At 38.8% G+C, this 12,211-nt stretch overlaps 3 protein-coding genes across 4 annotated transcripts in view; 2 read left to right on the forward strand and 1 right to left on the reverse strand.

Moving 5' to 3' along the window:
• The window catches only part of ntn4 (netrin 4), a 30,955-nt gene extending 29,459 nt beyond the window's left edge, over nucleotides 1-1,496 (reverse strand). Inside the window, exon 1 of the mRNA XM_008280864.1 lies at nucleotides 1,081-1,496. Within this exon, the coding sequence (XP_008279086.1) occupies nucleotides 1,081-1,222 (142 nt within the window). The 5' untranslated portion in view covers nucleotides 1,223-1,496. The remainder of the gene's footprint in view (nucleotides 1-1,080) is intronic.
• A 5,923-nt stretch (nucleotides 1,497-7,419) lies between these two features.
• On the forward strand, nucleotides 7,420-11,620 carry snrpf (small nuclear ribonucleoprotein polypeptide F). Its single transcript, XM_008280865.1, has 4 exons — nucleotides 7,420-7,546; nucleotides 9,080-9,205; nucleotides 10,963-11,027; nucleotides 11,314-11,620. Exons 1-4 carry the CDS (start codon nucleotides 7,544-7,546, stop codon nucleotides 11,378-11,380), a joined length of 261 nt encoding a protein of 86 aa, XP_008279087.1. The 5' UTR covers nucleotides 7,420-7,543; the 3' UTR covers nucleotides 11,381-11,620.
• A 152-nt stretch (nucleotides 11,621-11,772) lies between these two features.
• amdhd1 (amidohydrolase domain containing 1) overlaps nucleotides 11,773-12,211 on the forward strand; it is an 11,548-nt gene continuing 11,109 nt past the window's right edge. For both annotated transcript variants that reach the window (XM_008280867.1, XM_008280866.1), the window contains exon 1: nucleotides 11,773-11,909. In XM_008280867.1, the coding sequence (XP_008279089.1) occupies nucleotides 11,773-11,909 (137 nt within the window). The remainder of the gene's footprint in view (nucleotides 11,910-12,211) is intronic.

The following is a 12,211-nucleotide window of genomic DNA, read 5'->3' on the forward strand; positions in this document are numbered from 1 at the left end:
TTTCAGAGATGATCAAAACCAGAACTATCTTTACAGATGGTTACCATGGGTAGTCGGTGTTACAATCACATGTCATTTTTAAGAATAAGAGTAATCAGATTTGTCAGAAAACTCATTTTAAAGGCCTTCTTAGAGCTAAAATGACCTCTACACCAATCGTTTTTGCGACACACATGTAATAATTGCCCTTATTACCCAACAACAGAGTAAAACTGAGACATTCCTCAGAGATCAGCAACCAGACACACCTGAGCCTAAGTCGTGGTTTGTGTGAGAGTGAGTGGGCGAGCTGAGAAAGAGGCTGACTCAGTGTGTGTGTGTGTGTACACAAGTCAAGTGATTTACCTCAATCGGAAATGTTATGCAAAAAGGGATAATAGAGGCATTGTGCACCTGCCTGCTGCAGACTGCAGCCAGCGTGGACTCTGACACAGATAAAGTTTGGCAGCTCAGGGAGGATGAGCAGCATTCAGACGCCTTCCAGACGCTCTCCAAACCCTCCAGCGCCACAGTGTCATCCTCCAAAGTGGATTTATTATCTCAAACCTGGAGCTCTCACTTTTTTTTTTTTTTACACAGAAGACCTCACAGACAGACTCGTATTAAACCTTAGAGGATGACTTATTGGACCTTTGCAGTGAGGGAACTATTCTGGAAGGATGTTTTGTGTTAGCTGGTGATAAGTTATGTAACCGTCCATAGAGTGAGGAGTGAAACCTTGAAACAGAATGATCTTTATATGAACCATGCCAGTTAATAGGATGCAGACTGGAGTAGAGAGAGGGGAAAAAAATAGTAAACTTAAGATTCCTCACTAGGAAATCAATTTTGTAGATGTAAATCAGAATATAAATCATACATTTTGCTTTTTAAGACTAAATTTCAGTGAAAGTGACACTCAGAATCATCCTCTATTGTTCTCTTTTTCTAGCAGATTGTGATCAAAACTGGTGGCTAATAAAAGAAACTGTCAAATTAAGAGTAGTCAGAGGTTAAACAGCCTAAAAACTCAATGAACTTCTGTATTGCTGCACTTGCTCCTGGGACCAGTGACAAGAGTCTGATAAGAATCACACCAACCTGCATCTGACAACACGGCCAGACTGATCACAAACAAAACCAACATATCTCCTCGCTGCAGGAATAAATCCAAAGTATGTGGAAAAGAAAACGGAGCCAGAAAATCCGAGTTACTCAGACACAAAGTATGCAAAGGTCTCATCCACGGTGGCAAAAGTACAAAACAAAAAAAAAAAAGAAAAAAGAATCGGACAAGTGCGTAGGGTTCAGATCCAGTGTGGACTTTCTCTTTCACTCAGCTGCGATCCGGTAAGGCGATAATAAGTGAGTCGTATGAGAACACGGCATGATCCCGGACGGTGTGTGGTGTCCCGCTGACAGAGGAGAGGAGCAGAGCTGGAGGACAAGTGATCGGCAGCTCTGGGACCTGCAGCGTGTTTCATTTCCCCGCAGTGTGCGTCCGCTGCTGCGCGTCTATTTCTAAGGAGCGCAGAGACGCGGAGCTGCTGTAGTGACAGACGGAGCTCTGCGGCTCCGCCTCTCCTCCGCATTTTTCTCCGACTTAAAGGAACATTCCAGTTTGTGCTCCCCAACCTGAGGAGGGGGCCCAACATGAGGCACCGGGACCTCTAGCGGGCCGTTCTGAGGAGTTCATGTGGTCCATATCTCGCTGAAAAAAATGTTACCAGGTGATGCAGAGCAGATGTTTTAGTGCATCCATCACTAGAAACACACTGAACCTTCTCTGTTTGTAAAGGTGTAGATCTCAGAGGATAATCCCCTTAATGTTTAGAACAAGTGTCCACACAGTTAAAGCACTTTAAAGAGGTGACCTCCCCAAACAGAAAGCACAGAAGAGAATGAAACCATGCCTATATAGGAAAATAATAAATGAGAAAAGTTGATCTAAAGGAAAATAAATGTCAAAGACTACCCGAGAGCCTTACAGCATTATATTCCATCCTATTTTCAATCGTCACCTGGTTCCAGAATATAGTTCTTGTTACATAAATTAAAATTAAGGTTCCATCATGAATTTATGCCAAAAATGTAAAAATAAAAAATATATATTGTAGAAATCAGAAAATTAACTGTTTGATGTACAAAATTCCTGATGCTTAATGTTCAAAAGAAACCTGAGTCCATGCAAGTGGGTCCCAACCTGAGGGTCCAGGACCTCCAGGGGGGCTTTTGAAAAAAGTTCCAATGGTCGAGCTCTTCTTCTTCTGTTATTTAAAGTTTCAAATGTTGTCAGACGCTGCAGAGATATGACATGTTTTATTCCATCCAGCAGCAGAAACACCAAATATTCTCTGTTTGGCCAAAGTTCCTCACATGACAGCAGTGTTGCTTCAAAAAATGTCTTTCTCGATAGTAAATGACGTACAGTCAGTGCATTATATTTATATTATGAGTTGTAACCTTGTGCCTGAATTTTGTGTTTTCTTATCATAGACTAAAACAACATCATCATAAATTGGTGCAAAAGAAAATAAAAAAGTAAGAAGGTAGGAAATGAAGTGTTTGAAATACCTTTCTGTCACTAAGAACTGATGTGTTTTTGTGTGTAATATCTCAATATACATAAAGTCTAGACATTCAGTAAATGTATCTGTTTATAAGTTGGGTTTAATCATAAATGCTCACTTCAAAATTGCACTTCAGTTCTCTGTAAATAACTTGCTTCATTAAAATGAGGAGTTAACTGCACTTCAGTTGAATTAACTGAAGCTGCTAGGTTCAGGAAACTTAGAATATTACGTTGAATCGACTCGTCACATAGACTGTGGTTACAGGCTGACTTGGTTTTCCTTTTCATTTTCTAAGTTTACTGAGTTTAATGTTATTTCAATATTGAGCTGTTGAAACCATTTTAACCAGAGTCGGTTCAAAACACTCTGTGAGGCCGCTCTTGGTCACATTGGCATAAATCATCAACCATGTGTAGATTTTTGCGATAATTAGGAAACAACAAAAACAATGACAACATTAATTTAAACCCACATCAAGTTTCTACCATGATTCAAACTACAAAAAATAAGAATCTCTGGAGAGCTTTAACTGTCTAACAATGTCTGATTATAGTTCTGTCTCTTATAAACTTAATGAGTTGAGTGAACCTTAAGCCAGTCATTCATTCATTCAGCTCATTACTTTGTAATAAAACAGCTCAAGTTATTACAATATTCTTTTTAAAGTCTTAAAATGTTCTGCAAATAAACATTTATGTTCAATTAACTAAAACATTTGCATAATTTGCATATTCACAGTAAGTACACCAGAAAAGATGAGCTGATTTGAATAAATTCCTTCCTGATGTTTCACAACTTAAAATAAATCTAGTCCCCAAATAAAAATAGTCATATTAGCTAGGTGTAACTTAGATGTCTTTGATGGTTGTGTTATTATTGCTGATGTATGAATGAGTACGTTGCATTTTAATGTTCTAAATGGTGATTGCATCATACTTAATACACTTCTTTATTCTGACATTTCATTAACAGATTCTATATTTCTAATCATCAGTTTGAGCACTGAGTGATTGCGCAATAATTGTTAAGAAGGCAAGAAAAAAAAACTAATCTGTATTTCCCACTGAGACGACACAAAGTCAAAGAATAAAGAGGATATAAACGCACTCCCATTACTTAATCACTGATCAGGACCACATGATAAAACGCTGGTTTGGTTGTAAATGAGTGCTCATATCCACATTTCTGACTAATTGGCTTTGGATGCAGACACACAAAGTGATGCTGCATGAGCTGCTGACGCACTTTGAATTACACCGATTGGTTGAACCCGGCTGCGGCCTTTGTTGACAACATTGTTGGTGTCCATACAAAACCAGTGAAATATGCAAGCCAATAAACTGGAAGCTCTTTAATTCCAGTACTGCTTTCCACATGACCGTCTGTTCTCAATACTGGCTGCTTAGTGGCCTAAAAAAGAAGAGGGGGACGGGATGGAAAGTATTCGTATATGAAAAATCAACTCAGCAACAACTTCATGCTTTAATATCACAGTGCAGATTATGAAGCCTCCAGCCTGCACAGAGCACATGAACAACAGTGTGCAAGCTGCAGAGCGCCCCCCTGTGTCCACTAGTGGAACCAAAGAACAGGTAGGAAACTGGGGCTGGAGAACTGTTCTTTCCGCTCCGGCCCATTTGGGTCAAGCTCCACTGAACACAGCATGGCTTTGGCTTCTCTGTCTGCTGTGTAATCGGACCATGACCTGCTTTCTGTGCATCTGACCCGTGTCCAATAAGCAGTGAGCCAAGTTAAACTATCTCACCTGTTCACTTTGTTCTGTCCGTCCTGGTTCAGTCACTGCTGTTGCTCTTTGTGAAGGAGAAAACTTTGTTCTTTCTCAGGGAGTTCAGCTCCTTTAAACCCTGCTTCCACTCTTTACGCTAAGTTAAACCAGCCACCTGCTGGCTGCAGCATCGGACGGACATGAGAGTGGAAGTGATCTTCTTAATTTTTGGCAACAAAAGGAATGAACAAGTTTCCAAATGTTCAGTATGCCAAGGGGTCAGTGGGCTAAAATTTGGTATTTGGTCCCAAACCAAAAGTACTGGGTGGTCCATCACTGGCATGACTAAAAACACTTTTTGACGTTTGCACACAGTTGATTGGGTCTGTGAGCCCCATGCTGTACTCTTGCTCCAGTTCATCCACTCCACAGGCCCACTCAGTGTTAACTTTTGTCTCGGTTACACCAGGCAGCTCTCCTCTGCAGACTTCAAAGAGCTGTTTGGCATCAGACTGGAAAGATCCGACCGGCCTCTTCAACAAAGCTGTCCAAGACTCCAAATGATGACACCAACAAGTAACAGGCTGCAGCAGGAAGGCTGATTGCTTAGAAATAGTTACATCATTTATCCGTGTAAAAAAAAAAAAAGAAGCCAAATATGCAAATTAAAATTATGATGTGGAATGAGATCAATAAAAAGCAACTTTTTGAAATTCTCTACATTTAATGGACAGCTTATAAAACAATGGACACAAATCTGTTAATGGTGGTTTTATACCTCTTTCATTTGGTCTTACATTCTTTGTGGTCATTTTCTGTTACTTTGGGGTCATTTGTTTAGTTTTTTGTGGTATTTCTTAATATGTTTGGGACCAATTTGTGTCTCATTCGCCTCATTTTGAGTCTCCCTCTGATCATTTGGCTTCTCTTTATGGTAACTTTGCATCTCTTTCTGCTCCTTTAATGTCTATTACTATTAAGTTTAAGCGTCTTTGTGTTCATTTTGCATCTGTTTCTTCTCATTTTGTGTTGCTCTTTGTCCATTTTGGATCTCTTTCTGCTCTCCTTCTGGTCATTTGACTTCTCTTTGTGGTCACTTTGCATGTCTTTCTGCTCATTTTGTCTATATTGTTAGTCATTTTGTGTATCTTTGTGGTGATTTCTTGAGGTGGTTGGCTTGTGGTGACCTCGTTAAAGTGAGTTTTAGTCTTCTGTCTGCTCATTTTACATCTCTTTCTGCTCATTTTGTCTCAGTTGTTAGTCATTTTGCATGTCTTTGTTAACATTTTGAAGCCCTTTAGAGTAATTTTTTCATTTTTTGTGGTCATTTTGAGTTTGTTTCTGTTTCTTTGTATCTTTTCTGCTCATTTGGCCTCCCTTTGATCGTTTGCCTCGCTTTCTGCCCGTCACTTTGTGTATGTGTGTGGTCATTTTCCAGCTCTGTAAAGAAAATGTACTTTCTCCTCAAGTCATTTTGCATCTCTTTCTGTATATTTGTGATTCCGTCTGGTCATTTTGCACATTTGAACCCCTGGCCACCCCTCTAGCTCCGACTCTGTTCTGAACATACATAAACATCGTCTTCATGCCATAACTGACACAGTGACTGACTGACTGGCTGACAGATTGGTTAATTACACAGAGGGCAACTCAAAAGGAGAGGCAAGAAAAATAAGCCAAATGATGTAAGGACACGAGTATTTCAAACATGCAAAGAAAGTTCTAGAGCAATTTCCGAGGAATTTTCTGAGAGAACCCAGCCCTTTGCTGAGGAAGTCAGAAGTTAGTTTTATTCATTGTATCAGGTTTGAACTTGTCAGATGCTTTAGTAACAGTTGAACGCTTCATTGCAGAAGAAATGTGAAATCGTCAGACTGTTAGTGCCTGGAGAGAAATAGCTGCCCAGACACAGAGCCAGCACGACCCAGATATGACAGTCATTTCACTTTTTGCTCCAAAACAGGTCACAGTTTTCAATCACTGAATAATTCTTGAGTGAGGTTCATATCAATGTGACATAAGTAGAGCAGGTATTGTACACAAAGCATAGTTCAACTCAGGGCACGTTGACAGTGATGGTTTGAAAAGACTTAATTTGCTTTGGATGGTAATCCTTAAATCTTTACATTTTTTCCAAAACATGGCCTTTGAAACATATTGTCATGATGCAAAAGGGAATAATGTACATCATGAAGTGATATGAGATCATTGTAAAGTCAAATATTTTGTCACTTAGCTATTTGTTTCAGCTATTCTTGTGAGAAAAAAAAAAAAAAAAACAGATAAAAAAAATCCAGCCGATTACAACACATACATCAATGAATGTTTGAGACCAACACTTTATATCACCTCTTACTTTCTCTCTGAGCAATAATTTAAAATGCAAAATCACATCACAACCATTGATTTTAACACGTTTGTTGAGTTTGACTTTGTAGTTACAAAATCAGTATTTTAGAGGTACACAGCAACAGCTTGGGAATTGGATCTGAAGTGACTGGTGGTTAACATGTAGTCTTACTGAGCTGCGTTTCAGTCACTACTTTATACTCAATCCATTGTCTGACAACAAAAACAGAAAAGGATGCAAAAGAGAAGGGCTTTTTTTTTTTTTCTTTTTTTTAAGAAAGTATAGGTTGCACTGGAAGTAATCCACTTGATTTTCAGTTCATCAGACGTTGGGAGTGCATCGAAACTCTTGCGTTCACTCTTACAGTCAACAGCAGACCATTTGTTGTGGCGGAGATATTTTACAATTAGCAGAAGCATATTCAGGAAGTTAATATACATGGTGGACTGTGAGGCAGCTGCTCTTTCTGAATAGCTCATCTGGAAGCAGTGAGGAGGCAGGATTCTACAAAGTATGAACAAGATTACTATTGGATTGTACATAGCACTTAGGTCAAATTTTACTCACTTTCAAAGCTGGGATACTATCTAGTAGTAGGGGAACTTGAGGAATGGCAAAAGTAAACAGGTTTTTATATCTTAACAGGTTTTACTTTACACCTCCGTATTTATAAACAGCACAAAACGCAGGAAAAAAGATTTTTGACCACATGGGACGTGTAAATGAGCGGTATTGCAGTGTGGCCCTCCGGCCGCTGGGTGGCAGCAGGTGAAACACGGAAACTCCTCAGAGGTCGGAGGTTGTACTTCCTGTGCGGCAGTAAAGCGCGTGCAGCTCGTTTTGAGAACGTTTTTGTGACGAAAAGATATAAAATATCTGCATCCTAACGCAGCATTATTATTTAATTTGAACACAATGGTAAGTACAACTTTTAGATATTCACTTCAGCTCCCTGGATACGCTCTGGAAATCCCCTTAGCACTGCGCGCTGATAGTAACTAGCGTTTTTAGCGTACTTAGCATTAGCTACGTTAGCTTCTCATTCATAACTTCGATTGAATGAAAAAAAGGCGTCACATTTATGCACCTGAGAGTTATCATGGGCGATTTACTTACCTAAACGGGAACATTGTGGGTTTATTCTTTTCTCTTATCGTTTGAAGTGAAGTTAATTGGATTAAGGTTGGCCTGTATTTGAGGAGAGGAAGTCACACCAAACTTCATTCAAAAATCTCTTAATTGAGCGGACATGCGCTTATAGACAAACAAGTGCTAAACGTCGGAGAACTTAACCTGTGTAATCGTTTAGCTTTATGTTTATACTTGTGAAGATATTGTTTCTGTTAGGTTGGCTGGGCTACACACAGATCTATGTTTGGAAAACTGTGCACACTCTGTGAGACAAATAGTGCAAAGAAGGGGTGTATGATTGATCATATAACAGTCAGGGTGCTGTATCTGTGTTCAGTATGATGCAGGCTGCACCAGCAGACAGTTCTGTTAAATAATAACAATAAACTGGGGTGAAAAGTACATTGGCATACACAGTGTACTTTACTTGAGTGTTTCCATAGTTATCCTTAAACTCACCTAATTTCAGAGGGATGCATTGTACCTCTTACTCCACTACATGTATCTGACAACTTCAGTTTCTTTTATGATGATGATCTGACAGACTAGATGATATAATAAGTGTTTATAATACAACACAATGTTAAAAATGAAACTTGTTGTTTCTAATCTTTTTGCCTCAGATGTGTAACAGAATGCATACATATAGTTATATCTGAGATGTCCATCAGGGACCAACAGCTCCACCAAACAGTGTTTTTTTTTCCCTTCTAAATTTCTCACTGGGTTTAATTTGAATACAAGTCCAATGATCCAATATCCCCAAACTGAAATGAGATTTGTGAATCCGAACTTTGGTTTTACTACTTTACTTTCTTATCAATTATATGACAAGTCCTCATGTTTATCTGCTGTATATAAAACTGTATATAAAGTATTTCAGACTTGCTCCACCTACACAAACTACAATGGTAACATACGTTTGACACAGTGATGCTTCACCATTAATAAGTTGATCAGCATATATAATAATAGTCAGGAGCGCTAAACTGGAGCCTTTTTAAATTTTTTTTTTGTGAATACTTTTTCCACCACAAATGATTCAAAAAACAAAGTTGCACTTGAGATGCTGCCTTCACCACATCACGTAGTAGAAAAGGTCACTGAACAGGCATTTTCATTTAGCATGTGCTGGTGATAGGCTAAACAAAACAAACTGTTTGGCAGAGCTTCTGATTAAATTTTAAGAAAGTTTTGCAAAATACAAATTATTGTAATTTTGGCGACTGAGTACTACCATGTGTAATGTTAGCATACATGTCTCAATATAATGTGTAGTGTCTAAGTGTTTCTACTAACCTGTCTAATCTTTCTCTCCAGAGTTTACCTCTGAACCCAAAACCATTCCTGAACGGCCTCACAGGCAAACCAGTGATGGTGAAACTGAAGTGGGGTATGGAGTACAAAGGCTACCTGGTGTCTGTGGATGGATACATGAATATGCAGGTGGGAGCATTTTTTGCGTTGTTCTAATAGAAATGTTGATTGATAGCCACAATATCCCCATCTTTGCTCATGGAGAGAGAATATTATATTCAGCTCTTTTGGGATATTGTGTCATTGTTAATGACATTGTAAATCACAGGTTGCATTTTGATTTTCACGTTCCTGTACTGTGTCTGGGTTGTTATTCCAACTTGACTTTGAACTGTTTGAACTGATTTTTGTTTAGTTTAGTTTTTTTTTTGTTACCAATGCCCGTTATTCAGAGAGCACGGCAGCTAGTACATAAAGCCAATATTGTGCTGTTGGATTTGTTTTGTTTTTTTGCATCTGATTAAAATAGTGTTATGTCAAAAAATGACAAAATTTGCTGAATTCAAGTAAGCATTTAATACATTCATGTCTGCATTGTGACAGTTTGCTTGAGTAGAACTATTCATGACTCTCAGCACACTCAGTTGCCACTTTGTTTGAAACACTGATCTATAACTAATACAGTCTAACACACTGGTTCTTTCCTTCATCAAGGGTGTAAAAGTGGTGTTTAAACTTCTTTAGAGAGATGTTGATCCGTGTGTTCACTGTGGAGCTGCAGTTTGTTGAACTGTATTGTGTTATACTTAAACATGGATATGTTGTAGCCCTGTTCAATCAGTGAGAACAGGCTACATTACAAAACAAACAGCCGCTCCGGTTAAAATCATTCTGTTTTACCTTGTTAACATGTCCACATGCTGTTTCTTCAAATGCTGGAAAATACATAATTAACGAATCAAGCAGTCAACATCACAGCTGAGCATTTCCACCTTGAAACTGCAGTTTACTAATGACAGTGTAAGCACATTCAGACTAATATTGTTCTGTACGCAACAAACTGATCCAAACCAATCCTGTCAGTTTGCAAGGTGGGGCTTTGTGTAGCATGGAGGAAAGGTCTTGATGAAGATTATCAGACATTTCTGTTGGAATTGTTAGAGCAGTGATCTCCAACTCCAGTCCTCGTGAGCTACTGTCCTGCAACACACCTCATTCAAATGAATGCATCTCCAACAGCTTGTTGTCAAGTTCTACACAAGTCTGTTGTGTTGCAGTACGGAAACATCTAAAACCTGCAGGAAGGGAGCTGACGAGGACCGGAGCTGGAGATCCCTGTGTTAGAGAGACTGACTCTTTTGATGTAGTTTGCATTACTATTAATTGTAGTAATACATGTGATACAGAAACAGGATGAACAAAATAATAGAAGCTCCTGTTGGAACAATGCGTTACAGTTCAACAGCACTACAATATGGCCAAACAACTGAAATGACACATTTCTTTGTTTTTTCAACCAACTCTGAACATCAGGATTTGTTGCAGGACTTTATTAGTTTCATATGGGTGAGCCTAATAAATTATAATCTCACGCTGTGCAGTTGACACAAGAAACAATCTTATTTCTGGGTTTTAATGATGCAGCCTTGTGATCCTTGTTTCAAACTTTTTCTGACAGAATTTCCAAATACGGATGTCGTGATACAAGAAATCTGGAAGTCAGTACAAATACCACTGACATTCTGTGATTCTTGGTCTTACTTTGAAAACCAGAGCGAAAAATAAACCCATGACATGAATGTGTTTCAACTTTTATTTGAAAAATACTATGATGGATATTTCAAGTAACAAAAAAAGACATGCAAAGGTGTTAAATCCTAAAATAAGGAAAGAATGATTGAATACCTTCATGTCATTTTAACTTGTGTATTCTGCCCAATGTACAGCTGGCGAACACAGAAGAGTATGTGGATGGAGCGCTGGCAGGACATCTGGGTGAAGTGCTGATCAGGTAATTAAACACCTTGATCTTTAGTCCTCAAGCAGTTCAGTGGATGATGAATTACTGATTTTTTCTGTTGTTCCACAAGATTGTATAAAATCTGATGACAGTGTTTTTAAAAGACTTTTCCTGTAAATATGGCACAACATTCTTTTGCCTCATTCACAAGATTCCTAACTAACCTGCGTTAATAAGTAACGTCTTTTTTTTTAAAGACATCAGCGGTGGAAGCAAAGGAGCTTCTGTGTTTCTTTCTGCAGCCAATTATATCAGGACTTTGTGTTTCTCCCCACAGGTGTAATAATGTTTTGTACATCAGAGGCGTAGAAGAGGAGGAAGAAGACGGAGAAATGAGGGAGTGATGTCGGTGAAGAGGACTCGTCCCGATGTTCTGTCTGAGTGCGACTGTACCTCGTAGTTGAGTTAATGTGTGTTTGTGGTTTCACCATGTGAAACAGATGAACGCTTGGGGTTTAAGGTTATTTTTCAAGAAGCTTTGAAATGATTCTTTTCTTTTTTTTTTTTTTTACTGTATGTGAGACCAAGTTTGTTTTGTGATACAGACAAAATAAAATGATCATTGTGCCCTTTCTTAAACAGGATTTTTGTCTTTTGTGCTTCTATGTGGTTGAGTTTGTATATGACGGTCCGCCCCTCTATGTGCACTTTACACTCTTCTCTCCTGGACAAATATTTGCTTGTTCCCAAACCAGTTGAAGCCCAGTCACTCGTGAAGCCTCCGCTTTGAGTCAAAATGTCCAGAAATTACAGACTACTGGTGAAAAATGCCAAACAGGTGGTTTTGATCTGCAACAACGAAGAGAAGTACCTGATCAAACATGGAATGCAAAATCTCTGTGTGATTGAAAATGGCAGCATTGTGATCGGGAGGTAAGTTTTCTAAACTGCAACAAAAGTCAAAGTAGATTGAGGAGAAGTGATTTGAACATTTACCTGCACATTTGCAGACCTCCAAGCTTCAGACCATGTGATGGGTTTAGTTCTCTAAAAGTTGCCACAGATCTCTGGACAGCTCCAATCGAAATGCAGATTTGCAAAGTTTCGTAATGCACAGCAGCAGCAAGAGGATTTAAGTAAATTGATGCATATCGGTGTCCCCCAGAGGCTGTAGTGGCTCATTGCAGACCAGCAAATTTAGCTCCTGGTTAAATTGAAACTTCTGATTATTATTT

This window comes from Stegastes partitus, unplaced genomic scaffold (assembly GCF_000690725.1).
Source record: "Stegastes partitus isolate 25-593 unplaced genomic scaffold, Stegastes_partitus-1.0.2 Scaffold212, whole genome shotgun sequence".
NCBI lineage: Eukaryota > Metazoa > Chordata > Actinopteri > Pomacentridae > Stegastes > Stegastes partitus.